The sequence below is a fragment of the Silene latifolia genome, chromosome 10 (assembly GCF_048544455.1).
Source record: "Silene latifolia isolate original U9 population chromosome 10, ASM4854445v1, whole genome shotgun sequence".
Taxonomy (NCBI): Eukaryota; Viridiplantae; Streptophyta; class Magnoliopsida; order Caryophyllales; family Caryophyllaceae; genus Silene; species Silene latifolia.
In genome coordinates this window covers 158525535-158552368 of record NC_133535.1, presented here as the reverse complement: position 1 = coordinate 158552368, position 26834 = coordinate 158525535, and the positions used below count along the sequence as shown (strand labels likewise).

At 36.6% G+C, this 26834-nt stretch overlaps 2 protein-coding genes across 4 annotated transcripts; one reads left to right on the top strand and one right to left on the bottom strand.

Annotated features, from left to right (window-relative positions):
* Window positions 1-189: 189 nt before the first annotated feature.
* LOC141606596 (putative cysteine-rich receptor-like protein kinase 39) lies at window positions 190-5347 on the bottom strand. Its single transcript, XM_074425788.1, has 4 exons — window positions 4443-5347; window positions 3076-3336; window positions 1419-2309; window positions 190-827 (listed from the first exon to the last, which is right to left on the bottom strand). The coding sequence occupies exons 1-4, from the start codon at window positions 4882-4884 to the stop codon at window positions 337-339; spliced, it is 2085 nt and encodes a 694-aa protein (XP_074281889.1). The 5' UTR covers window positions 4885-5347; the 3' UTR covers window positions 190-336.
* An 11229-nt stretch (window positions 5348-16576) lies between these two features.
* On the top strand, window positions 16577-26608 carry LOC141606595 (uncharacterized). Of its 3 annotated transcripts, XM_074425786.1 has the most exons (5): window positions 16577-16840; window positions 17993-18050; window positions 19228-20451; window positions 25731-25788; window positions 26223-26608. In XM_074425786.1, the coding sequence occupies exons 3-4, from the start codon at window positions 19230-19232 to the stop codon at window positions 25757-25759; spliced, it is 1251 nt and encodes a 416-aa protein (XP_074281887.1). In that variant the 5' UTR covers window positions 16577-16840; window positions 17993-18050; window positions 19228-19229; the 3' UTR covers window positions 25760-25788; window positions 26223-26608. The 3 variants fall into 3 exon arrangements, 2 of the variants coding, with proteins under 2 accessions (XP_074281887.1, XP_074281888.1); XM_074425787.1 differs by lacking the exon at window positions 25731-25788; XR_012526764.1 differs by lacking the exons at window positions 19228-20451; window positions 25731-25788; window positions 26223-26608 and adding an exon at window positions 18485-19024.
* Window positions 26609-26834: the final 226 nt, after the last annotated feature.

Genomic DNA, 26834 nt, shown 5'->3' with positions numbered 1-26834 from the left:
TACTCCATGATGAAATGTCCAACATGCTTGAAATGGCTTGATTTGTCATTTTGGTTTTAACTTACAACATTAACTAACAAATAAAAACTTTCAAATCCCGTCAGCAACAAATTACACTCGAGACTTCCTCTAGACCCAAAAAAAAAAAAAAAAAAAAAAAAAAAAAAAAAATTGAGAACAACTAAATAAACATGAAATAATACTAAGTTAATACATTAGTTTAAGGGATTGGAGAAAGTTCAATGAGTTCAATACTTCCTACACCTACAAATTACATCGATTTTCGGAAAATTTAAGGGAAAAATACCCTTAATTGTGCAAGGATTAGTCCTAAACTCATGGAGATGGATAACAAGTAATACAACTACCCAATTCTAAGACAACTACATCCATAGAAGGCCTATCAGCAGGGGAATCATGAGTACAATTCAACGCGATTTTAGCAATCTTGGCTGCTTCGACTTCTGAGAACTTGCCATGAATATTTGAGTCGATATACTCCTGAAATGTCGGTAATTCAAGTCCGCCTCTCATTGAGTTTGGTATCTTCCTCCTACCTGACAGAATTTGGAATGCAAGTATGCCAAAAGCGTAGACATCACTCTTGTCAGTGAACCGGCCTGTGTTGGTGTACTCGGGAGCTAAGTACCCCATTGCTGCACTTGCCTTTAGGGCTGAGAAGACGGTGTCGTTTGTCAGCAGTTTGGGTAGGCCTGAGTCTGTGATTATCGGGTTGAATCGGTGGTCGATTAGAACCTTCTTTGCTGATATGTTTTGGTGAATCAGGGGTGATTTGTTCACTTTGTTGCTGTGTAAGTATAGTATTCCTGCAAATACAACAGATGCAAAAAACCGAACTAAATTAACCCGGTCACCTTCGTACTTAAAATCCCGTCAGCATCAAAATTGCGTTTTGTAGCTCCCTTTATACCCCAAAAAAAAACGGCTCTCGTGTATCCCTGAACATTTTCATTTTCTAAGATATACCCCTCTTTTCTTGCAAAAAAAACTTTGACCGTCAATAACTCTTGGCTACAAGTTCAGAATACGATAAAACATTTTTTTCAAATTGACCGTCTTTAAGAGGTCTTCGGTTTGAAAAAGAATTTACCGACGTCTCAACTCGTAGTCGGGAATTATGGTCGGTCAAAGTTTATTCGTTAAAAAAGGTTTGACCAATCATAACTAACGGCTACGAGTTCAAAAAGCGGTGAATTTTTTTTTTTTCAAATTCAAGGCCTTGACGAGATAATTGGTTTGAAAAAAAAAATTACCGTTTTCTGAACTCGTAACAGAGAATTATTATCGGTCAAAGTTTTTGTCTGAAAAACGAGTACCTTAGAAAACGAAAAAGTTCAGAATACCCGCAAAATGAAATGACCCGAATGAACTGTTATAGGTTAGGAAAAAGAGCGAACCTTTGGCAATGCCATGGATGATCTTGACTCGAGTAGACCATTCAAGAACGTTAGGATCACCGCCTTTGAGGTCGAGATACTTGAGCACATTCCCATTAGGAACAAAATCATAGACCAGAAAGCATTCGCCTCGTCCCCTAGAACAACAAAACCCTCTCAAACGAACCAAATTCGGGTGCCTCAAAGAGGTCAACAGATTCAATCCCTTAAGAAACTCGGCTTCCTCAGACTTGCAACTGCTCTTACTAATCCGTTTGACAGCAACGACAGTCCCGTCTCTTAACACTCCCCGATAAACAGCAGATAGTCCGCTCTTGCCTAACAAGTGAGACGGTGAAAAGTGTTGAGTAGCACATTCGACTTCCTCCAAATTGAACCGAAACCCTTGCAGCAATTCATTTGAGAACCCGCTTATACTTCGACCATCTGATAACGGGTCCCACCCATTTGGGTACTCGAGACTGATCAAAGGGGACCCATTTTTACGACAGTACTCCTTAGGTTGATCAGTAGTACTGAGACTGAGACGGTTCTCAGTCAGCTCGAATGAGCTCCCGAGCTTTTGCTTTGTCCTGCGGTATTTTGTGAAAATGAACGCGCTGATCACCGACAAACCAAGAATTACAACCACAATGCCTACAGCTGCGGAAGCATGTGACTTTTTTCGAGGTTTTGGACAGTCATTTCCATTGCAGTTTGGTTGAACATTTGCTGTTTCCGGGATATCCTTTGTTTGGAACCCGTGTCCAGCTCCCGCTCTTCCTCCATACGGTTCTGGACGGATTTGACCTAGGTGGTCAGCATCAGGACAAGCTTCTAATGTTATGAAACCTTCTCCACATAGCCCTCTATTGTTTGCATACTTAAACCCTTCACTTAATCTCTGCAGAGCTGCAACATTTCAATTTACAAATTTAGTAACATAATAAAATTCTTATTTTTTCGACTTTAGAATATGATGGAATAAAACAAAACGGCTCACTGAATATCTACCTGCTTCTTGGTTTGTGAGATAGCATAGTATCCATGCATACATTTTACATTTTAAAGTTTTGGGATATTCTCTCATGTACCCCTCGTTTTTCACAAAAAAAATTTGACTGATAATAATATTCTGTTACGAGTTCAGAAAACGGTAATTTTTTTTTTTCAAACCAATTATCTCGTCAACGTCTTGAATTTGAAAAAAAAAATTCACTGCTTTTTAAACTCGTAGTCAGTAGTTATGGTTGGTCAAAGTTTTTTTAACGAATAAACTTTGACCGACAATAATTCCCGACTACGAGTTGAGACGTGGGCGACTTCTTTTTCAAACTGAAGACCTCTTAAAGACGGTCAATTTGAAAAAAAAAATTACTGTATTCTGAATTTGTAGCCAAGCGTTATTGACGATCCAAAGTTTGTTTGTTTTTTGCAAGAAAAGAGGGGTACATCTTAAAAAATGAAAAAGTTGAAGGATACACGAGAGAATATCCCTAAAATTTTATTCAAATTTCTCCCTTATAGATTAACAATCCGATATTCCCCATTCAATGTTGTGTCGATAAGAATCAGATGTACACGGCCTTACCCTTAAAAAAATTCCGAGCCTCCCCTAGTGTCCTACTATGCTATTTTTCAATAAAAAAACAGAGGAATTCAAGTCTGGTGAACTTACAAGTAGGAACATTCCCAGAAAGAGTATTGTTTCGGATGTCGAAAGATTGCAGCAAAGGAGCTTCAGCAACAGGTGTAGGGATCGAACCGAAGAGATGATTAAAGCTCAAATCTAACCTCACTAATGCTTCTAAACCTCCTAAACTTGCAGGAATTGCTCCTGTTAACTGATTTGATTGCAATGCAATTACTGTTAATTTCTTCAGTGATCCCAATTGTGTTGGAATGCTTCCTGTTAGCTGATTATAGCATAACTGCAGCACTGCAAATCAACAAATTTATCGTCAACAACAATAACATTACCCCAGTGCCTCAAATGGGAAATGGCTAGCGTAAATTGCAGGGTAAGTGGGGGTCGGATACAAAGAGGCAGTGGCGGAACCAGGATTTGAACTTAGGGGGGCGAAAAATTTTAGGGGGGCGAACGACTAATTTTATAAGGCACCCCGGAAAAATTTCGAAAAATTTAATTAAAAGCTTCGAAAATTTCATCCGCCAGGGGGGCGACCGCCCCTGCTAGCCCCCCCTAGCTCCACCACTGCAAAGAGGCTATTTCCGAAAGACCCAATACGAAATCAAGTCATTAGAAAACATTACTATACTCTAATTGATATAAAGTTACAACCTTTTTTGCATAAATTCAATATAAAAAAAAAAAAAACTGAATTAATTTCTTAGAATACGAGTACATCATGCATTCTGCATTTTAATTTATTTATTTTTTTTGATAGGTGCATTTTAAATTTTTAAAATGTTTTTAAGAAATTAAGTGATAAATTAATTTCAAATTAATTTCAAATAAACATCATTATGAGAATCTAAGAGCAATCTAAAGCTAAAATTAATTACTAAAAATGTCATAAAGCTAATACCTTTTCCAAAAACATCACATAATAACAACTTTTTACATAAAAATCACAAAAGTTCAAATATAATTACAATGCAAATATCAAAAAAAAAAAAAATATTCTTAATCTCAAGAGATATACTCCTAAAACTTAAAAATAAACACCTTAAGTAACTAGCATTACGAATTACGATATATGCATACAACGGTCTTACACAAAACCCGACAAAAAATAAAGTAAAAATCAACATTGGAGATTTTCCATGTTACCTAACTCAGGAGGACTAACCCTAGAAAAAAATTAATCTCAAGAAAAGTACTCTTAAAACATACTCCCTTCGTCCTCATCATTTATTTAAATATTTTTATGCAGAAAAAAAATGGTAAATAAATAAATGAGACGAAGTGAGTAAAAATTAATGCCTTACTTCATATATTAACGACCTTATTAGTCCTAACATAAGTAAAATAGCACAATATACGTATACAACAGTCTTACACAAAACCGACAAAAAACTAACCTTGGAGGCTCTCCATTTTAGCAATCTCAGTAGGAATAACACCAGAAAAATTATTAACATCAAGATAAAGATCAACCAAGTTTGTTAAATCAGAAATCTCTTTAGGAATAACACCATGAAGTGAATTAAAATGCAAATATAAACCATTTAAATATTTAAGTTTAGAAATTGATGGTGAAAGTTGACCCATAAGTCCTTTTCCTTGTAATGAAATATTAGCAACTTGACCCATTTCATTACACCCAATACCTTCAAATGTTCCATCACATGGATCACCATTACTTGACCATGATGTTAGAAATTTGTTTGTTGGGTCTAATGATGTTTTTAGGTCAAGTAATGGTTCTAGTTCTTGTGTTTTTGTTAGGGTTAAACAAGAAAATTTGAATAATATGATGAAAATTAAGATCATTTTGTGTTGGTGATGTGGTTTGAGAAACATGGTTTGTGTTGTTTTTAAGGGAGTATGAGAAATGTAAGATGTTGTTTTAGTAAGGAGTCGAAAAGGTCGAAAAGAGAAGGTTGATAGCGGGTTTCTAGTTAATGTAACATTTTGTGTTGATAATAAGTTTTGAGAAATATGGGTTTTGTTGTTTTTAAGGGTGTATATGAGAAATGCAAAATGTTGTTTACTAAGAAAGTCGGACCAGGTAGAAAAGAGAAGGTTGGTAGCGGACTAACGGGTTTTTTGATTTAGTTACTATGATATGGTTTTATATATGCTACATGTAGACTTTGAGATTTTGATGCTCTGAAGTCGGAAAAGGTAGAAAAGAGAAGGTAGATAGCGGATTTTGGTGTTGTTTTTTTGAGGATTTTGAGATGTTGAAGTTGTGAATTTGAAAAAAAAAACACAAATGCCAAGAGAAAAGAATTGAATTCTCTGAAACACTAATGAGATTCCCAACACACAAGGCTTTGTTAGAAGGACAGAAAAGTAAAGAAGTGTGTGAAGTGTGATGTGTGAGTGTGAGTGTGAGAGTACTGTTTTTTAGTTGTGATTTTAATAATTTTTTAATAAATAAAATAATGTTATTTTTAAATTTTAATGTGTTTTGGAGTGTTTTAAGTGGACAAAGAGAAAGATGGTGAAGAAGAGACAAGAGATGTGTAAACAACTAAACAAGGATCAAGGATGTTTGGTTCAAAACGAGGTAGGAATTAGGATTGGACAATTGGTCTTCGTTTACTAGGGGTGTAGTTTTTTTTAATTGATACAAATTCGTGTTTGAAACAGAAATATCTGCCTTAAGATTTAAGCCGAAATAAATACTCCTATGGTAGAAGAAATAAAGGAAGATACATATAAATGTAAATGTGAGCATAGTTTATCCGTTTTCACCTTAATACGGATATCGTCTTCCTAAGATAGTTTACTCCGTACTATTTACTTGAAGAGGTAATTATATACGGAGTATATTTTTTTCGTTTTAAGCTTATTTAAACATCGGGATTAAAAAACTAAATCAAATTAAAAGAAGACATTCTAGCAGCTAAATACGTAGAATTTCAAAGCCAATTGTTGAAAATGATAATTTATGTGTTATTAACTCAATCTGACAATCTGTAGTACTTGGCAAATTCCGTGAAAAATTTCAAGTATTATTAAAGATGTGAAGTTAGACCTTCATTTTTTCGATAAGTGATTAAACATTGTTTTCGTGAGGCCAAAAAAATTGTTGACTTTATGCCTATATTGAACATTCTTGTCCCGTTAAGAGAGGGGCGAAAAATCCCAGCTCTAAGAAATTCGAAATTCTTAAATCCCAACCTAAAAACCCAAATAACGTTATAAATCTCCGCTATAAGTTGAGAAATATCCAATACACTTTCTATAGAACTTGGATTCGAACCAATTTATGGAAAGTAAACAACATCATATGAGAAGAATCGAACAAAATCATATAGAAGTATCTAACAATATCATATTGAATTATCAAAAAAGATCATCAACATCATCATTCATCATAATATCAATATTTAGTAACATGAAGTTTGCATGTGATCATTGCACATTTGCACTTGTCATCAATGTTTTAAGTAACTATCATGAAAATTGACAGTCATGATCAACTAAAATTAACCGTGACCATAAAAATCAGTCACATGATTGACTCACAGTAAATATTAATATTATAAGCATACTCCGTATTTTCCTGAAAATAAATATGAGTATGACAAAATGTTGACATAAAATTGGCAAAGTGTACATTTAGTTAGGAACTTGTACGTAAATTTACCAAGTTAAGGTCTGAATTTTTACCTGGTTTTAATTTGGTTATGGTTTTGACTTCCTTTATTAGGAGTAAAATTTTTAAATTTGGAGCATTTATTCTTTGATTTTACAGAAGTACTAGTAATTATTTAGCAGTAGTAGTACGGTTGTTGAAATATTAAGTCTACTGGAGTCAACTTTTGAAAGCGGCTGGTATTTGCTGACACCATAAATGCATATGATTTGGATGGCCTGGACCAGATAAAATTGACAGATTTAAATAACCCGACTCGAATAATCCGACTCAACATCTGAATCGGGGCATAGCTCCACCGTAATTCAAATTGACTTGGCCATTATGACCTGGCTTGAATATCGATTGTTGCACATTTGTTCATTATCGCTAATATAATTTGATAATAAGAGATCGAAAACGGCCTGGATTCGAAATGACCTAGCTCGACCGGATTTGAATGGAATTTTGTCAAATACGAAATGATCCAACCTGCACCTGGCTCGGTTGACCCTATTTGCCAAATCTAGCTAAAACTTAGACATCGGTTTTTTAATGAAATTATTTGAATTTAGCTTAATTGAATGACTTTGAACTGGATTTATAGAAACTTGAACTTACTTAAATTGAATTAGATTTAATTTAATGAAAATAAGTTGTGTTGAACTTAATTGACTGAATTAAAGCTAAACAAAACTAGACTGAAATTATAGTCCTTGAACTTAACTTAACGCACGCATCTTATAAGAGTTGACGGGTTTTAAAATTTTGTCCAAAATACCCGACCCATATCTAAAAAGTAGAGTAGTAATGTAAAGCTGAAAATCACTTTTTTTTTTTTCAAAATAATTTGAGTAGGTCTTTGAATTTCCATGTCTTGGGCCAAATTCTGACTGACATTCAGTGATCATGGACTACGGGCCCACTGACTAGTCAGACTGCGTGGAGACTCGGATAATTGCTCCGCGTATTTTTTGGGGAAATTGCATTATTTCCACGGTGAAAATGACTAATTCCACGATATTTGTTTACTCTTCTTACATCTCCCGTGGATTAGTTAAATTCACCGTGGAGATATATATAGCATTCCCTTTTCCACAAATTCTCATCTCTGACAGACTGATAGGCATATTCGTCGCAAACTTGCAATGGATCAAATGCTATTTTTGTGGGTAGATAAGACAAAATCGAGTGCCTAAAGAGTAGTAATTTTTTTTGTCTTATCTACCCACATGAATAGTACTTGACTCATTACAAATTTACGACAAATATACCCGTTATAAATGAGACTGGTTGGCTTTTCTTGTTGACTCAAATAACTAAGACAAATAGCTAAGACAATTTTTGTGGAAATTTTAGATGTGTGTAATAGTACTTTTTATTTAACTCAAATATAATTTTAAGACAATTTTTATATTCTTTAATATACCTATGTTAATTAGACATACGTCTCTACTTAATTTTGCAAATAATTTATCGTAAAATCATTTGACCTTATAGTTTTTATTACAGGAGTGCCTTTTACTAAGTGATATCGAGGATAATCTATAATAGTTGAAATTAGCATAAAAAAAGAGATAGTATCATACTATCATCAAATATTATCGAATTTCAGGTGCGCATGCGCATTACGGCATTAGTAACTCACAAGTCTACATGATTCTCTCACCTTTTTTTTTGTATCGAGTCTATATATATATTATATAATACACGTGAGAAGATGATAACGAAACTCACTCGAATATAGATACTCCCCCATCATTCTTTATATTTTCATATCGAGGCCAAATTAACTAAAGGTAACATACTGCTAAACATGGTGAAACAAACAAAATATTTCTTTCAAGCGCACATTGTTTGAACAATAGGTCTTGGTATAGACGGGTGGGGCGAACAGACGGGTAAAGACCTCTAATAAAATGGGTAGGGGGGACAAGGTGGGGCACCTCCCATGTGCTTTCCACTTTATAACAAATGTGTATTTTGTGAGGGGAAATGGTATCCGTCTATACGTATAGACGGATAGTGTCCGTCTATAATGAGAATTTGTGTTGTTTGAAATATATCATGCCATACATAATACATTGATCCATGCAAAAGGATCCTGATTAAGTTCAACTTATGGACAAAAAGAAGAATTATATTCTCTTTTACGGTTCTCTATTGCTTATACATTTACCAACAAAGAAGTTTTTACTGTATCATGCTTTAAGCACAAATTTACTGCTTTTCATGCATAAATCTTATAGATATTGTCAATCACTACAAGACACAATAGTAAGACATTGAAAGCTATTTAAGCACAAATAAGCATTTTATACACTAGATTTGATGCAATCCTTGTGCTTAGTGTATCGATTGTACCAATCTCATGTTTTAGCCAAGCCTTCTTTATTGAAACAATTCACCTAAAATATGAAGTACAAGTGGATAACTCAAAACGACTTCACTAGTTCACTTGAAACAATGAAACCGATTACTCATAATAATTTGTCAAGAATCTTAGTTATATCGGGAGAAAATTCGATTCTTTTGGATCATTTAAGTCCCTATAATTCAAAATATTATGTAGATGTCACTTGTCAGCTTGTTTAACTAGTAAAATGGTAAAAAAAATATTCCGTAGTACTTCTGAAATGAGTTTGAATCATGTCAACATCATATTAGGTTTATGGCTCCTTTTACGCTAAAAAAAATATACTTGAAATATCCTTCAAATTGCTTTGACTCGATAGTTGAGGTAAATATATCCAAACACGAGATTATGCGTTTACATAAGCTTTAAAAAAAAATAAGTCTTGAGCTAATAATTAATTAAGTTTAAAGTAACTTGTAGTATAGATGGGTGATTTTAATCTGGTACGATAAATATATAGTCCGTATATACAAAGATTATGCATATAAATCGATGTCGATTTGGTTGAGATTGTAGGTACTAGGTACCATCTCTTTATATCTTATCAATTGAACCCATGGAGTGAAAGGTTGAGAAATCTATCTTATCTTACAAATTAAAAGAAAACTTTTTAAAAGGGGCATTTCAAAAAAATAAATGACATGTACTCCATAGTAATTACTCCAATTAGGGCTATTTTTGTTATCCTAAAAGGTGTTAATTATTGAATTTTATATTTTTTATGATGATGATATTGAAGTGATTGAACTCAAATTAATAGTGGTCATAATTAGTCTTTCTTCATCATACTTATGCTAATTATTGTGCACTAATGGACACAATCCCCTTTCCTTTAGATTTATTCATTAGCTAATGTGGTTATTGAAGCCTTTTGTTTAACCTTTGTGCTAATGTATAGTCTTTTAATGTCTTTTGTTCTTTCCTAGAATATTTTGCGTTTTAGGTGCATGAAGTTTAGCATGCTCATTAGTGTATAAGCCATGAGATCTTTTCACATGTAAAATTTCACATTTTATTAATCTAATTGTCAAAAACCCTTCTCAACCGAAAGCTTAAACTGATGGTTGGAGTCCCAAAATCGTTTTATACTCTAACACTCCCCCTTACACGAACGCCCTTTGGGCTTGAAATGTGGATGCATCTGCAGGCCTCCCTAATCGGCTATACCCGTGACCTTTTGGTCATACTGACTCTGATACCATATCAATAAACAATCTCAACCAAACGCTTAAACTGATGGTTGGAGTCCGTAGATCGATTTTATACTCTAACAGTAATTTTGCTATAATTCATTGTTCGATCATAGTCGTAAGTCATAACTCATAACCACGTTCATCATTTAATTTCATTTCGTGTATTTGTTTTATTGATAATAGGGTCATTTGAACCCTCGGGTTTCAGAGGAACAAAATAATAGGGTAGTATTGTGTTTCTGTAATTATAAACTTTATACGGAGTACATTATAATTTTAAGGGAAGTGATAGAGCGACACCGGGTGTTACCGAGTTTTGGTAACACCTTATTAAAAAATTAATAAAAACAAATGTCAAAATATCTATTTTCAGATTTGCGCCAAAATTTTAAAGGGTAGAAGTGTAATTAAATTAGCTAAAGTTTTTTTTAGGTAAATCTAACATATCCAAGCATTACTGATAATAACAATTACTCCGTATGAATTACTCGTAAATGTTTAAACAAATGAGAAGGTAAGTAGATGAATTCTGCTCGTATAGCAAAACCAACTTCATCATTATAATTTGCTTAGTGGAGTATCATTCAAGAGGTTGATCTAGCACTCATATGATTTTACTTTGCGAATAATAAATTTATGTTAATACAGTTTGCAATCGAATTTGATCTTCGTTAGTTCATTCGCCTCTTTGAAATTAAATTAATTTGTCTTTATGTAAATTAGGTTTTGATCATTAAATTCTCTCATCAGTCATGAATTTATTAATGATCTTTTCATAAATCAAAGCTTTGTTAATTTGGAAAAGAAGTGTGTGCTTTAAAGTTTCGCAACCAATTGACGATCTTCAATCTAGATCTATTTCATTAGCTAGAAAGAGATCTCCAGATTAAAATGGTGTTGATAAATAATATGGAACTCAAAATCAATTTGATTATTTAGTTAATTATAAGATAAAGTTCCTAAATTACCCTTATTATTAATTAATTTGAAATTTAAAAATTAAGAGAGGGAAATGAAAATATCTAACTAATTTACAATTATGCCCCGGGTGTTACCCAAATTGAGTAACACCCGGTGTCGCCATCTCATTTTCCTAATTTTAACCTGAAATTTCATTTTTTTCATTGTTCAGCAGGGACGTCTGCCTAGCTCGTTACGTATACTCGGACGCTTAGGGTACCTTGTAGAAGGGCATCTTTGTGTTACTTGAGAAAGGAAGGGAATGAAAAGGGCATGAATAAAGTTGTAAAGAAAGCATTTGAAGCAGAGCACTTGAGCACGTGGTGGATAAAGTTGTTGGATCACCTTGCTCCAATGGCGCCAAAAACATTATGTACGTTATTCTTTCGTAGTTTATTTTGGTCAAAGAGTTGGTCAAACTTAAAAATTTGGAGGACCTAAAGCTATAAATACTAGGGTTTATTGACAGTTATTAATTTTGTGCACAAAATTTCATATTCATTAATATAATGTTGGTTACTTGGTTAGAAATGATTTGTGACCGAGGATAAATTTAAAATGAAACAGTCGGTTACTCTTAAGATATATTGTATAAGTTAATAATATGAAATGTATTTTCTTTTAAAAACAAATTTTATGACGAATCTAATGATATCATTTTCATAATTTTTTCTAAAGTATATGATTTAATTATATGAAATGTATTTTCTTTTAAAGTATATGATTTCTGACCGAGGTTAAATTTAAAATAAAACAGTCGGCTACCCTTAAAATAGTTTATATACTACTCCATATTTTATACTCGTATATGGATGTATGAGATAAGAATTTGTCATTTATTTTTTACTTTATTTTTGTTTCATCAGTTTATTTGACTTATTTTTTATTTAAGACGAACATATCCTAAAATAAAGATAACAACTTACAATTGCTTTAATATAAGCAACTAAGCACCATGCTGAAAAGCGTCAAGAATCTCATAAAAGCGTTTATATAGTAAAAGCTATGGGGTTGGTTACATACTTGCATGTCAATTGTCATGCTTCCTTACCAAACTGGTTTAATATTTTGAGTATTATTTCTTTTAATTTTTTCACTCACTCCTACGACAACTTTTCGAAAAAGAAAACTAATGGTAGTGATTAATTTGTGAAAAGTAAGTCGGATTACTCCTCTTATTATCGGTTTTACGATAAAACCTCTATCAATTCATTTCCTTGTGGATGTAATCAGCTAAACTAAGACGATTACTATTTCGATAAGGTCCAAACTAAAATATTATCAACTGATAGTTAGGACAATTTCGTTCGGGTACTATATAGCACCACCTTAATGCTTATTATCAATTGGTTTTAAGATGTATTCTTACATGACTTATGGCTAGGTTTATTGTTATATATGGATATGCTATGGATCGGAGAATTGAACGAATATGTTATATAATTAATCGAATTAAAATAAACTAAATGCACCTTTATTAATTTTTTTTTTTTGTCAAGCAAACACCTAAGAATCTACAATTAGTCTTGCTGAAGACGGGTCGGAGCAAGTGACAGATAATGCCACTCACAAAACGGATAGGGGGGACAAGGTGGGGGCACCTCCATGTGCTTCCCTCTCTAAAATAACGGATACGTGCCGTCACAAACCGTCACAAATGAGATTTTGTGAAGAATCTAAAACGATTATGCTTAATGTATTTTTACATATTTATTTAGAAGGGTCCAAATAGTACACTTGATCGACTACAGAATCTGATACCTTAACAATTTAGCATCTGATTCTTTGAGCATTAGCCGAAAGTTTATGCACAAAAAAGTTCCGACTGCTATCCCAAATCTCAGCCATGCAAAATGAAATATTCTTTCCTTTTCAATCGTTTGTTTAACTTCTATATTCATTATAAAGGTATTTTAATTAAAGATATAGATATAATTTATCTAGGCATGTCTTAGAGTTAATAAATTCTTATTTCGCTTCGTAATTTTCATACTTTTTTTAGAAAGGTTTTCAATCATTCGCTGATATTAAGTTTAGATAACTTATGGCCAAGAGAGTAAGGTATTAGGCACGATTCATTTGGACCTAAATTTAGCTCCTTTAACTTTATTTAATTTAGTTTGGGTATATTCTAGTCGGGTCGGCTTTGGTCCATTATTATTATTGTTACTCAAACTAGTTTGAATGCCCGTGCGTTGCAACAGGGTAATTAACTTATTTAAAATGAAAAAAAAAACGTTATAAGAGTTTAATGTTTACATTTTATGTCTAATGATTTGTTTACATATTATTAAAATATCTCTTTCAAAAAAAATAAAAGATTAATATATACGTGGGTTAACTCTTATTTATAATCATATAATCACCCCACCTTATACTAATTTTTCGATGTGGGACAATTCTACTATTTATAAGTAATATATTCACCAAACTTGGATTATGTTTCTGATGTGGGACAATTCTACTATTTATACATAGTATATATTCATCAAACCTCCATTGTTTTTCAATATGAGACAAATAACATACTCAGAATTAGACCATCGTTTTTGCACTTAGTTCGACATCCAACCAGATCCCGAATACCGAACACGGACAATTGTTACTCATAATATATAATAGTTATATTTAAATTTAATAATATGATCAAGTACTCTCCATTAATATTTGTACGTTGTTTTTCTTCATTTTTTTTTTATCATAATTGAGATACGGAAATGTCCCGTGCTACCCCTTAATTTTGTCAGATTTTTCATGTTACCCTATTTTTAAGAATCTGTCTATGGTACCCTTAAGGTTCTATTTTTTTGCCTATGGTACCCCCTAATGTAAAGGCTGTTAAATGGACGTTAAGTTTGATGACATGTTAATAAAATAACAATTAAAGAATAATATACCCTTTATTGTTTTATTGGTACGGATATCTCTCTCTTTTAAATGAAAATTTAATTAACTATATCATTATAATATTGGAAATTTCTCATGGTAACCTTGAACTTTGATAGATTACACATGGTACCCCTAATTTTAAGTTTCTACAAATAATACTCATGTGTTCACCTTTCTCTTTCCCAGAATACCATTTGACAACTTTCGTCATTACTCCTATGACTTGTGACTCCTTTTTCTTTTGTTATCTATTACACAAACACTTCATCATCTAATTCCTAATTCCATATTTTATTTAATAAACTAACATCTAATACCTAAATAATAAAACACAAATAGTATGGCATGCTCAGTTACTCATAGGAGTAACGGCATTATGAAAAAATTAAACACAAGTGTATTATATGTAGAAACTTAAAATTAGGGGTATTATGTGTAATCTATCAAAATTCGAGGGTACAATGAAACATTTTCGTTATAATATTTACCATTTTATCGCTCTTCCTCCCACCTAAAAAAATGTTACAACTTTAAAATTAACATTTAATTCAAGATTATGTTTAAAGTCTCTTATATAATAAGTATACTTTGAGAGATTCAATATATTTGGGGTGATACCTAAGTTCCAAGGATAAATCCTATTTATAAACATGGGATCACATCACCTTATAATAATCTTCTGATGTGGGACAATTAAACTATTTATACGTAATATATATTTATCACACCTACATTATTTTTCAATGTGAGATGAATAACATATTTAAAAGTACACCATATTTTTTGAACCTAATTCGACATCCAACCCGATTTAATAATAAGCAAATACTATATTATCTATTAATATTCATACGTTTGTTTTCTATTTTTTTGATCATAATTAAAATATATGCAAATGATATGAACCTATACTCTAATAATAGAATTTTTTTAATACAATTCTAATTATATTATTTAAACGTAGTATATTTTCCACACCTACATTATTTTTCAATGTGGGACATATAAAATCTATAGGTAAAAAATAATGATATAAAATTTAAGAGCTCTCCAAGACAATACTTAACAGACTCAAAAGATTTTGGGTTATGACTTCTATTTATAATCATAAGATCACCCTGCCTTATGGTAATCTTCCGATGTGGGACAATTCTAATATATATACATAGTATATTCACTACACTTACATTACTTTTCAATGTAGGACACATAACATACTAAGTACCCCATTTATTTTCGCACCTACTTTGACATCAACTCGATTTAATAATGAGAAAATACAATAGAATCTACACTCTAATGATAGCATTTTTTTTGTCACCATCTAATTATATAATTTTCATACGATACTTTTTTGTCAAATAAAATATAAAGTTTTTATATCAAAATTATAAACAACACTTTAATATAATATAGAAAATGTATATATATGAGACAATTCTATTATTTATACATAATATATTCACCACACCTACATTATTTTTCAATGTAGGACATATAATATACTAAAAAGTACATATCTTTTAGAATGCCTCCTATTTAAATTTCACCCTACTAAAAAGTACATATCTTTTATATACTATTCTTTCGATGTGAGATACATAATTTAATTATTTAGACGTAGTATGTTTATCATGCCTACATTATTTTCCAATGTGAAAGATATAACATACCAAGAAGTAAATGTCTCTTCTTAAAAAAAAAACTATTATTGTATAAGAATTATTTTTCTTTGAAGGTAAAACCACTTAGTCTCGATCGACGATCATTAGATAGGGATCTCTATATCGTACATATAACGACACATTAACGCTCTGGGAGACAACCATTAGTAAAATCTTTAGTTTTGTACTGTGTTAGGAGACATGTAATACCCCGTATTTTATATTACTATTTAAGTTGGGTAATTTGTTGAGTCGGTAATTATGGCAATTTATTTTATTTAACTCGCGTTGTATCGATCCTAGTTAATTGACACGGGTTTATACGGAAATTGAAATCGACCCATTTGAGCTGGCCCAATAAAATGACCAGCCCAAATTAACCTTAATTATACTCCCTCCATTCAACTCCACACTACCACTTTCTTTTTTCACGTTTGTCAACGCATCTTTTACGCGCTAAATATCATTAGATACGTATTTGCAAAAAATATAAAAGTTAGATATTTTTAATGTACTCGTAACGACGAATAAAACAAGATCCCACATGAATATATTTTCACTTATGTATTGGGAGAAAATTGAAATTGAATGCTTAATTATGAATAGTGTACAAAATAGATAATGGTAGTGTGGAGTTGAATGGAGGGAGTATTATAGTAGCTAACCTTAATTAAAATAATAAGTACACTAGCTTAATTAAAATAATAAGTACACTAGCTTTAATTAAAATAATAATACACTAACCTACATATACCATCCCTACCGTCATCATGAACAACACACCCCAATTTGACATTAATTAAATAAACTTACCCTACCTCAATTAAACAATGGTATTTGAATTCTACAAATACCCATCACAAACCGTCATAATGAACACACACACACAACATTCAGCCTTCCCCTTTCTCGAGATCCAATCTCACCTTTTCACGCATTTCGAGGGAGAGAAAGTGAGCGTGGGCCTTGACAGTGCAGCAAGGGTTAAAGTAGGGTGGTTGTCAGCGTGGTAAGGCGGCCCTAGGTGGTGGTTTTCGTGGCGGTTTGGGTAAGCACTCGACCCTTCCTCTGTTTTTATTCTTGTTGTCGGGTTTTGTTGCGGGTGTTTGCGTGGCTATTATAAGGGTTTCTGGTGGTGGTTGGCAGGGTATTGGTAATGGGTGGTCAGGGTAGAATAGTTTGGTGGTGGTTAGGGTGGTCTTAGGTGGTTGTAGGGGCAGAGGGAGGTGGTTTCGATTAAGGTGGGCAAAACGGGTTAAAACAGGGATTCTCAGGCGGTTTATGTGTTTAGTTTTGGGGTGGAGCCACCATGGACTCGGGGGAGGTCGAAATGGTGGCTCCATGTTGTCGGGGTTCGTGGGCTGGTGGCGACCATGCCTGTGGTGGTTGGCAGGGGGATGGTTGTCGTGTGTGGTGGTGGTATAGGAAGAACGAGAGGTGTTTGGTGAGGCACGGCTTCGAACCGGGCCAAAAGACGGCCATGGCTGGACTCGCCGGCGGGAGTCGACCACCTTGGCACTGGTGGTTGGTGGTGGGGTTGAAGTAGAGACCACGGCAGGTGGTGGTCGTGGTGGTTCAGGCGGCGTGTGGTGGGTTGTGCGAGAGTGAAGTACGGGTTGTTTATTGAGTGTTGTTTACGGTTTTCGTTAGTTTATCATTTTGATTTTTAATTCCGAGTTTAATAATTAGAATCCGTCGATATATCGTATTAATTAATTAATGTAGTTTCCGTAACATTTAAATAATTTAATCAATTTAACTTCCGAGTTATTTAAATAATTGGAGACGGGTGTTTGAGTTGTTTAAAGTTAGATTCGGGTTCTTAATCGTTTAATTCGTTTAAATCTTTTAATTAACGTGTTAGTTATTTAATTCAATTCCCGAGTTACTTAAAATAATTATTTAATTCAATGCCCGAGTCACTTAAATAATTATTTAATTTATTTCCCGAGTCACTTAAATAATTATTAAATTCAATTCCCGGGTTACTTAAATAATCATTTAATTAATCTCCGAACCATTTAAATAATTTAGAGAATTTAGAGACGGGTTTGGAGTCGGGTTGGTTAAACTGGAAAACCGCTATATCGGGGAAGTTTCCATTTAAGGAAACTTTCCATTTAGGAAGTTCTATTTTAGTAAATTTCTATTTTGGGAACGAGAATAGTTAAGTAATCATTTATCGTTATTTATCTTTCAGAGGGCGAATTTGTTGTGGAATATTACTGAGCATCTGTCCATTTGACTACAGTATTGAGGTAGGGAAATACACTAATTGAGTTCTTACGATTATAAAGAGTTGGCATGTTCGGTGATTATATGACATATCTGATTTATCTCATCTATCTTATTGAGCATTATCATTTCATACATTTCATACGTTGCATTTGCATCGGAGTTGGAGTTGGAGGAGATAAGATTATTACGATAAGGCCCAGGCGGGTTCTGCAGGACCTGCCCTGGATAACCTCAGCTGTTGAGCTGGTATATCGACGACGGTCGATTGATAGTCTGCCGGGGATCGGTATGGCTGGGCGTTCCGGGGATGTGTGTGGTGGAGTTGTGACCGAGATGGAGGTGACGGTGGATCATGCATATCATATTTTATTGTTTCATTGTTTTCCCTACTCAACCTCGTGGTTGACCCTGTGTATTCGTGAACACCTGTGATGAACCGTTTTATGGGGAGCAGATTGACAGGTACTCCAGTGACTGTTAGGAGCCGGATGGGAAGAGAGCTGGGACCACCTGAATTAGAACTAGCCCACTTTTATTTCTGTTTAGTTATCAGACTTTAATTTCAGTTATGAGACGTATTCCATTTGAGTTGTAAACATTCATATCCTTCTATTTAAAGTACTGTCTATTTTTCCTTTGTTATCTACTACCTCGGATTTCCGAGATGGTAACACCCTTCTTTATCTGAGGAGTCCTTGGCCAGGCCCTTAAATAAATGGGGGTGTTACAAAGTGGTATCAGAGCGAACGATCCTCAGGCCTAAACCAATGAATCCAATGAACATAGGAAGAGTCTAAATAAAATGAACCCCGGGATAGAACTGTTAGGAGCCCACTAAGGTAAGGGATGAGTTAGGGGCCCCCTCACACCGAACCAGTGGCCCTCTCAGTTTGACCCGGAAAACACGAGTGTATATGAGAGAAAGGGTAGAGGAAGTTACATGATATTGGATATGAAACTCATATATCGTGCCTAATCGTTAACCGATCGGTATAGTAATCGTTGCGTAAGAGAGTTAATGGGAAGTGATAGCATAATACTTTGCATGTTTTAAAGTTGATTCATACTTATATCTTTACACGGTTATATGATCCTTAAACCATGTTAGGTAGACAGGTAGAGTAAGAAATGATAAAATTTGGCTAGAACTGCCAATATGATTTTGTGTTGTAGCTAAATCCTAAAATTTTCTTTTAGTCATGCCTCCAAGAAGGGACACAGCTGTAAACATCACCCAGGAGGAGTTAGATCAACTACGGGCTGAGAATGAGGCCCTAAAGGCCAAAAGAATCGATCCTGCTAGAACCAGTAACATCGTGGCGAGGCATAATCCCACCTTCTTCACTCGGAGAAGGGAACCTCACTTTCTGGGTGAGTGGTGTCGGGAATTCACCAACCTCTTTGAGCTGATTGCTTGTCCAGAGGAGCTGCAAGTGGACCAGGCTGCCCACTATCTTAGGGCCTCGGCTGGGGAATGGTGGATCAGGAACAAGGCGGAAATCCGACATGTTGCTCGGGACATCGGGGAGGGTTACGTGTCTTGGTCAGAGTTCCAAGAGATACTGACAGACCAGTTCATGCCAGAGTTCAGGAAAGCTAAGCTCAGGGAAGACTTTGATACATTCCGGATGACAGAGGATATGACGGTGGACATTTATCACAGGAAATTCCGACTGTTGGCGTCATACATCGACGAATTCGCTAGGAATGAGACCATGCTGGCTATGAGGTTTGAAAGAGGACTGACGGTGGACATCAAGAAGAGGCTCACGGCAGCTCCGCCTACCACCGTTCAGGACATCTACCTGAGGGCTGGTGCTGCTGAGAGGCTCTCCGAGCAGATCAAGGAGGAGAAGAAAGGAAAAGCTGAGAAGAGAAAGCTGGAAACTGCCAGTGATAATGCTGGGGCCAAGAGGCCGAATTCAGGCAAATTCGGTGGATACTCCACCAATAGTGCTCCTGGGAGTATGAGGAATCAAAGCGGAGGCAGTTACAGGAGTGCTAGTATGGGAGATAATGCGCCCAAGGTCACTTGTTTTGGCTGTGGGAAGTTCGGGCATAAGGTGCGGGAATGCATGAGTTCTGGAAGAAACCAAGCTGGGGGTTTCCAGACACCTACATCGGGGTACAGCGGATCTCGTACAGCGGGGTCAGGGTACAACAACTACCGTGCCCCTAACCCTGGCTATGGAGGAGGAGCCCGATCTGGGGCAAGTAACAGTTACCAAGGAAGCTACAACAACTATCAGAACCGTAGCCAACTGAACCGGCCCAGTGGGAGTGGCAATTTTCAGAGGAACCAGAATGAGGGGAACAAGCAACCTGGTACGGCTCCATCTAGTCAGTCTGGAGCTAAGTCCAGTGGCAAGCTCTTTACCATGGGAAAGGAAGCAGCTGAGGAGGATGCTCACGTAGTGACTGGTACATTTCTTGTCAATTCTAAACCCACATTTGTGTTATTCGATTCTGGTGCCACACATTCATTCATATCTAGGGAACATGTTAGAGCCTTGAACGTTACTGCTCATGATAGAGTCGTTGATTCTGTTATAGTACCTTCGGGAGAGTCTGTGTCTTGCGATAGAATCTATACTAGTGTACCTATTGATTGGAGAGGTTGTCTTTCTTTGTAACCTTATAGAGTTTCCATTGGGTGGTTTTGAGGTGATTCTAGGGATGGATTGGTTGGGAAAATACAAAGCCTTCATTGACTGTTACCAAAAGAAAATATCATTGAAAGGACCTAAGGGAGTCGAGTAACCTACGGGGGATACGGGGTTAAACCCAAAGTCAAATTTATTTCGTAAACACCCTTAAATCGAGTCCGAGAAAGGGAGACCAGTTGATCTTGTGTCGATGTGGGATAGAGAGTCCGAAGCCCCTAGGATTTCGACATACCCGTAGTGAGAGAGTTTGAGGAGGTATTTAGGAAAAGATTCCGGGCTACCACCTAAGCGCGACGTTGAGTTTTCCATTAATCTAAAACCGGAATAGGACCTATTTCTAAACCACCATACCGTATGGGACCGAAAGAGATGGAAGAATTAAAGAAGCAATTGGATGAATTGGCTGAGGAGGGTTATATTCGACCCAGTGTTTCACCTTGGGGAGCACCTGTCCTATTTGTCAAGAAAAAGGATGGAAGTTTGAGGCTGTGTGTGGACTACCGAGAGTTGAACAACGTGACTGTCAAGAATCGTTATCCTTTGCCAAGGATCGATGATTTGTTTGACCAACTGAGTGGAGCTGGAGTGTTCTCCAAGATTGATCTGAGGTCGGGTTATCATCAACTGGGGATAAAGAACGAGGATATTCCTAAGACGGCATTCAGAACTAGATATGGACACTACGAGTTCGTGGTCATGCCTTTCGGATTGACCAATGCACCAGCTGCGTTTATGGACCTAATGAATCGGGTGTTCAGTCCTTATCTGGACAAGTTCGTGGTCGTATTCATTGATGATATATTGGTTTACTCCAAGAATGAGGAAGAGCACGAGGAGCATCTGAGGATAGTGCTGAGGACTTTGGCAGAGAATCAGTTGTATGCCAAATTGAGTAAGTGCGAGTTTTGGTTGGAGAAAGTTGCCTTTCTGGGGCATGTGATTTCCAAAGAAGGAGTGTCCGTGGATCCTAGCAAGATCGAGGCGGTGACTAGATGGCAGAGTCCGAAGAATGTGGGCGAAATTCGAAGCTTCTTGGGACTAGCTGGATACTACAGGAGGTTTGTCAAAGACTTTTCGAAGATAGCAAAACCATTGACATCTCTAATGAGGAAGGAGAATAGGTTCGTTTGGGAGGAGAGTTGTGAGAAGGCTTTCCTAACACTTAAGGAGCGCCTAACCACAGCTCCTATCCTTGCTTTGCCAGATGGGAATGATAACTTCGAGGTGTATACGGATGCTTCCAAGAAAGGGTTCGGGTGTGTGTTGATGCAGAACGGGAAGGTAATCGCGTACGCCTCTCGACAGTTGAAGACCTATGAGGAGAATTACCCTACCCATGACCTAGAGTTGGGAGCGGTGGTGTTTGCTCTCAAGTTGTGGCGACATTATCTCTATGGAGCAACCTTCAAGGTATTTTCTGATCACAAGAGCCTGAAGTATATCTATACTCAGAAGGAGCTGAACATGAGACAGAGGAGATGGATCGAGTTGATTGGCGACTATGACATGGACTTGCTCTACCATGAGGGGAAAGCGAATGTCGTAGCTGATGCTTTGAGTCGGAAGTCTATCCATGCCCTGATCAGTGCCAGATCCAGGGTGAGGATGCTAGGCGAGCTAAGGAACATGGGGATTTACATGATACGACGAGGTGAGACAATGGGAGATATGACAATTGAGCCGGAGTTGTACAAGGAGATTCGAGAACTACAGCAAGAGGATGCTAGAATTCAGAAATGGCGAAATGCGGTAGAGCGGCGGTGCGAGTAACCTTACTCTAGATTCAGTATTCATTCAGATGGGAGTTTGAGGTTTGGACAAAGGTGGTGTGTGCCAGCTATCGAGGAACTGAAGAAGAAAATTCTTACAGAGGCACATGCTACTTCTTACTCTGTACATCCTGGAGGGGATAAGTTATACAAAGATCTCAAAAAGACGTTCTGGTGGCCTAACATGAAGAAGGAGGTCGTTGAGTTCGTGTCTCGATGTTTGACATGCCAGAGGGTGAAGGGTGAACACAAGAGACCGCAAGGGAAGGTGCAGCCGCTAGAAGTGCCAGAGTGGAAATGGGAGAGTATATCCATGGACTTCATCGTTGGGTTGCCTCGGACTCTAAGAGGTAACAACATGATTTGGGTAATTGTCGACAGGTTGACCAAGTCAGCTCACTTTATCCCCATGAAAGACACTTGGAGTAAGGCTGAGTTGGCTAAGGCTTATGTTCAATATGTGGTCAAGCTGCATGGTGTGCCTAAGGATATCATCTCGACGAGAGATTCCGATTTCTATCCAAGTTCGGCAGAATGCGCAGTCATTGATGGGCACTCAACTGAAGATGAGCACCGCTTTTCATCCTGCGACTGACGGTCAAACAGAAAGGACTATTCAGACCCTCGAAGATATGTTGAGAGCTTGTGTTCTAGAGTTTGGCGGATCTTGGGAGGACAGACTAGGGTTGATCGAGTTTTCTTACAACAATAGTTATCACGCTAGCATTGGGATGGCACCATTCGAGGCACTCTATGGTAGGAAATGCAGGAGCCCTGTGTGTTGGGATGATCGATCCGATTTGTCATTTTGGGGCCAGAGATGATTCAGGAGATGGTTGAACATGTACAGACTATTAGGCAAAAGATGAGAGCTTCCCAGGACAGGCAGAAGAGCTATGCTGACACTAGGAGAAGTGACATTTCTTTCGAGGTGGGAGAGAAGGTACTACTCAAAGTGTCGCCAATGAAGGGAGTTATGAGGTTCGGGAAGCGAGGAAAGTTGAGTCAGAAATTCATCGGACCTTATGAGATTTTGGACAGAGTTGGAGAGGTGGCATATCGTTTAGCTTTGCCACCAGCGTTAGCCAGAGTTCACAATGTCTTTCATGTTTCCCAGTTGCGGCGATACTTGAGCGATCCATCACATGTGTTGAGTCCTGAGGTGATCGAGGTGGATGAACAGTTGTCCTATCTAGAGACACCTAAGGAGATTCTGGACAGGAAAGTAAGAAAGACCAGGAATGGAGAGATAGCTTTGGTGAAAGTCTTGTGGTCTAACCACAATGTTGAGGAAGCTACATGGGAGACTGAGGCTTCCATGAGGGAAAGCTATCCACACCTGTTTACATGAGGTAAGTTCCGGGACGTAACTTTCTTTTTAGGAGGGTAGAATGTAACATTTCGGTTTTATAGGCCTAAACCACGAGTCCTTTTATAAGAACATCTGTTTTGGTACCCACATCGATGCATGGCGGTTTGTTAGATGAGCGAACTTCGGGACGAAGTTCATTTTAAGGGGGGAAGACTGTAATACCCCGTATTTTATATTACTATTTAAGTTGGGTAATTTGTTGAGTCGGTAATTATGGCAATTTATTTTATTTAACTCGCGTTGTATCGATCCTAGTTAATTGACACGGGTTTATACGGAAATTGAAATCGACCCATTTGAGCTGGCCCAATAAAATGACCAGCCCAAATTAACCTTAATTATATTATAGTAGCTAACCTTAATTAAAATAATAAGTACACTAGCTTAATTAAAATAATAAGTACACTAGCTTTAATTAAAATAATAATACACTAACCTACATATACCATCCCTACCGTCATCATGAACAACACACCCCAATTTGACATTAATTAAATAAACTTACCCTACCTCAATTAAACAATGGTATTTGAATTCTACAAATACCCATCACAAACCGTCATAATGAACACACACACACAACATTCAGCCTTCCCCTTTCTCGAGATCCAATCTCACCTTTTCACGCATTTCGAGGGAGAGAAAGTGAGCGTGGGCCTTGACAGTGCAGCAAGGGTTAAAGTAGGGTGGTTGTCAGCGTGGTAAGGCGGCCCTAGGTGGTGGTTTTCGTGGCGGTTTGGGTAAGCACTCGACCCTTCCTCTGTTTTTATTCTTGTTGTCGGGTTTTGTTGCGGGTGTTTGCGTGGCTATTATAAGGGTTTCTGGTGGTGGTTGGCAGGGTATTGGTAATGGGTGGTCAGGGTAGAATAGTTTGGTGGTGGTTAGGGTGGTCTTAGGTGGTTGTAGGGGCAGAGGGAGGTGGTTTCGATTAAGGTGGGCAAAACGGGTTAAAACAGGGATTCTCAGGCGGTTTATGTGTTTAGTTTTGGGGTGGAGCCACCATGGACTCGGGGGAGGTCGAAATGGTGGCTCCATGTTGTCGGGGTTCGTGGGCTGGTGGCGACCATGCCTGTGGTGGTTGGCAGGGGGATGGTTGTCGTGTGTGGTGGTGGTATAGGAAGAACGAGAGGTGTTTGGTGAGGCACGGCTTCGAACCGGGCCAAAAGACGGCCATGGCTGGACTCGCCGGCGGGAGTCGACCACCTTGGCACTGGTGGTTGGTGGTGGGGTTGAAGTAGAGACCACGGCGGTGGTGGTGGTCGTGGTGGTTCAGCGGCGTGTGGTGGGTTGTGAGAGAGTGAAGTACGGGTTGTTTATTGAGTGTTGTTTACGGTTTTCGTTAGTTTATCATTTTGATTTTTAATTCCGAGTTTAATAATTAGAATCCGTCGATATATCGTATTAATTAATTAATGTAGTTTCCGTAACATTTAAATAATTTAATCAATTTAACTTCCGAGTTATTTAAATAATTGGAGACGGGTGTTTGAGTTGTTTAAAGTTAGATTCGGGTTCTTAATCGTTTAATTCGTTTAAATCTTTTAATTAACGTGTTAGTTATTTAATTCAATTCCCGAGTTACTTAAAATAATTATTTAATTCAATGCCCGAGTCACTTAAATAATTATTTAATTTATTTCCCGAGTCACTTAAATAATTATTAAATTCAATTCCCGGGTTACTTAAATAATCATTTAATTAATCTCCGAACCATTTAAATAATTTAGAGAATTTAGAGACGGGTTTGGAGTCGGGTTGGTTAAACTGGAAAACCGCTATATCGGGGAAGTTTCCATTTAAGGAAACTTTCCATTTAGGAAGTTCTATTTTAGTAAATTTCTATTTTGGGAACGAGAATAGTTAAGTAATCATTTATCGTTATTTATCTTTCAGAGGGCGAATTTGTTGTGGAATATTACTGAGCATCTGTCCATTTGACTACAATATTGAGGTAGGGAAATACACTAATTGAGTTCTTACGATTATAAAGAGTTGGCATGTTCGGTGATTATATGACATATCTGATTTATCTCATCTATCTTATTGAGCATTATCATTTCATACATTTCATACGTTGCATTTGCATCGGAGTTGGAGTTGGAGGAGATGAGATTATTACGATAAGGCCCAGGCGGGTTCTGCAGGACCTGCCCTGGATAACCTCAGCTGTTGAGCTGGTATATCGACGACGGTCGATTGATAGTCTGCCGGGGATCGGTATGGCTGGGCGTTCCGGGGATGTGTGTGGTGGAGTTGTGACCGAGATGGAGGTGACGGTGGATCATGCATATCATATTTTATTGTTTCATTGTTTTCCCTACTCAACCTCGTGGTTGACCCTGTGTATTCGTGAACACCTGTGATGAACCGTTTTATGGGGAGCAGATTGACAGGTACTCCAGTGACTGTTAGGAGCCGGATGGGAAGAGAGCTGGGACCACCTGAATTAGAACTAGCCCACTTTTATTTCTGTTTAGTTATCAGACTTTAATTTCAGTTATGAGACGTATTCCATTTGAGTTGTAAACATTCATATCCTTCTATTTAAAGTACTGTCTATTTTTCCTTTGTTATCTACTACCTCGGATTTCCGAGATGGTAACACCCTTCTTTATCTGAGGAGTCCTTGGCCAGGCCCTTAAATAAATGGGGGTGTTACAAGACAACCATTAGTAAAACTCTTGGTTTTGTATTGTGCTTTAAGCTTTAACTGTGTGTATGTTGTAATGTTGTTCATTATAGGTTGCCTATGTGACACCAACATTAAGTGATTTTTGCTTCTCTTGTTCACGTTCCTAACTCTTTCTCGAGTAGTTATCATCAATCTCCACTTTATGTTTTATATCATATCATAGAGATAATAATAGAAAATCTTAAGAGAGCTCTTTAAAACAATATTTATGAGACTCAAATTTTTTTGGGTTGATACATAAGTTCTAAATATGTCTCCTATTTACAATCATAGGATCACACTATTTACCTTATACTAATCTTTCG

What these genes read in the sequence shown, in the direction of transcription:
- LOC141606595 (XM_074425786.1), top strand. Translation starts at nt 19,230, where the DNA reads ATGCCTCCAAGAAGGGACACAGCTGTAAACATCACCCAGGAGGAGTTA. An exon ending in GGATGCTCACGTAGTGACTG is followed by an intron (nt 20,452 to 25,730) that starts GTACATTTCTTG and finishes TTTATCTTTCAG; the next exon opens with AGGGCGAATTTGTTGTGGAA.
- LOC141606596 (XM_074425788.1), bottom strand. Translation starts at nt 4,884, where the DNA reads ATGTTTCTCAAACCACATCACCAACACAAAATGATCTTAATTTTCATC. An exon ending in TTCTGGGAATGTTCCTACTT is followed by an intron (nt 2,310 to 3,075) that starts GTAAGTTCACCA and finishes GAAATGTTGCAG; the next exon opens with CTCTGCAGAGATTAAGTGAA. An exon ending in CATCCATGGCATTGCCAAAG is followed by an intron (nt 828 to 1,418) that starts GTTCGCTCTTTT and finishes TTGTATTTGCAG; the next exon opens with GAATACTATACTTACACAGC.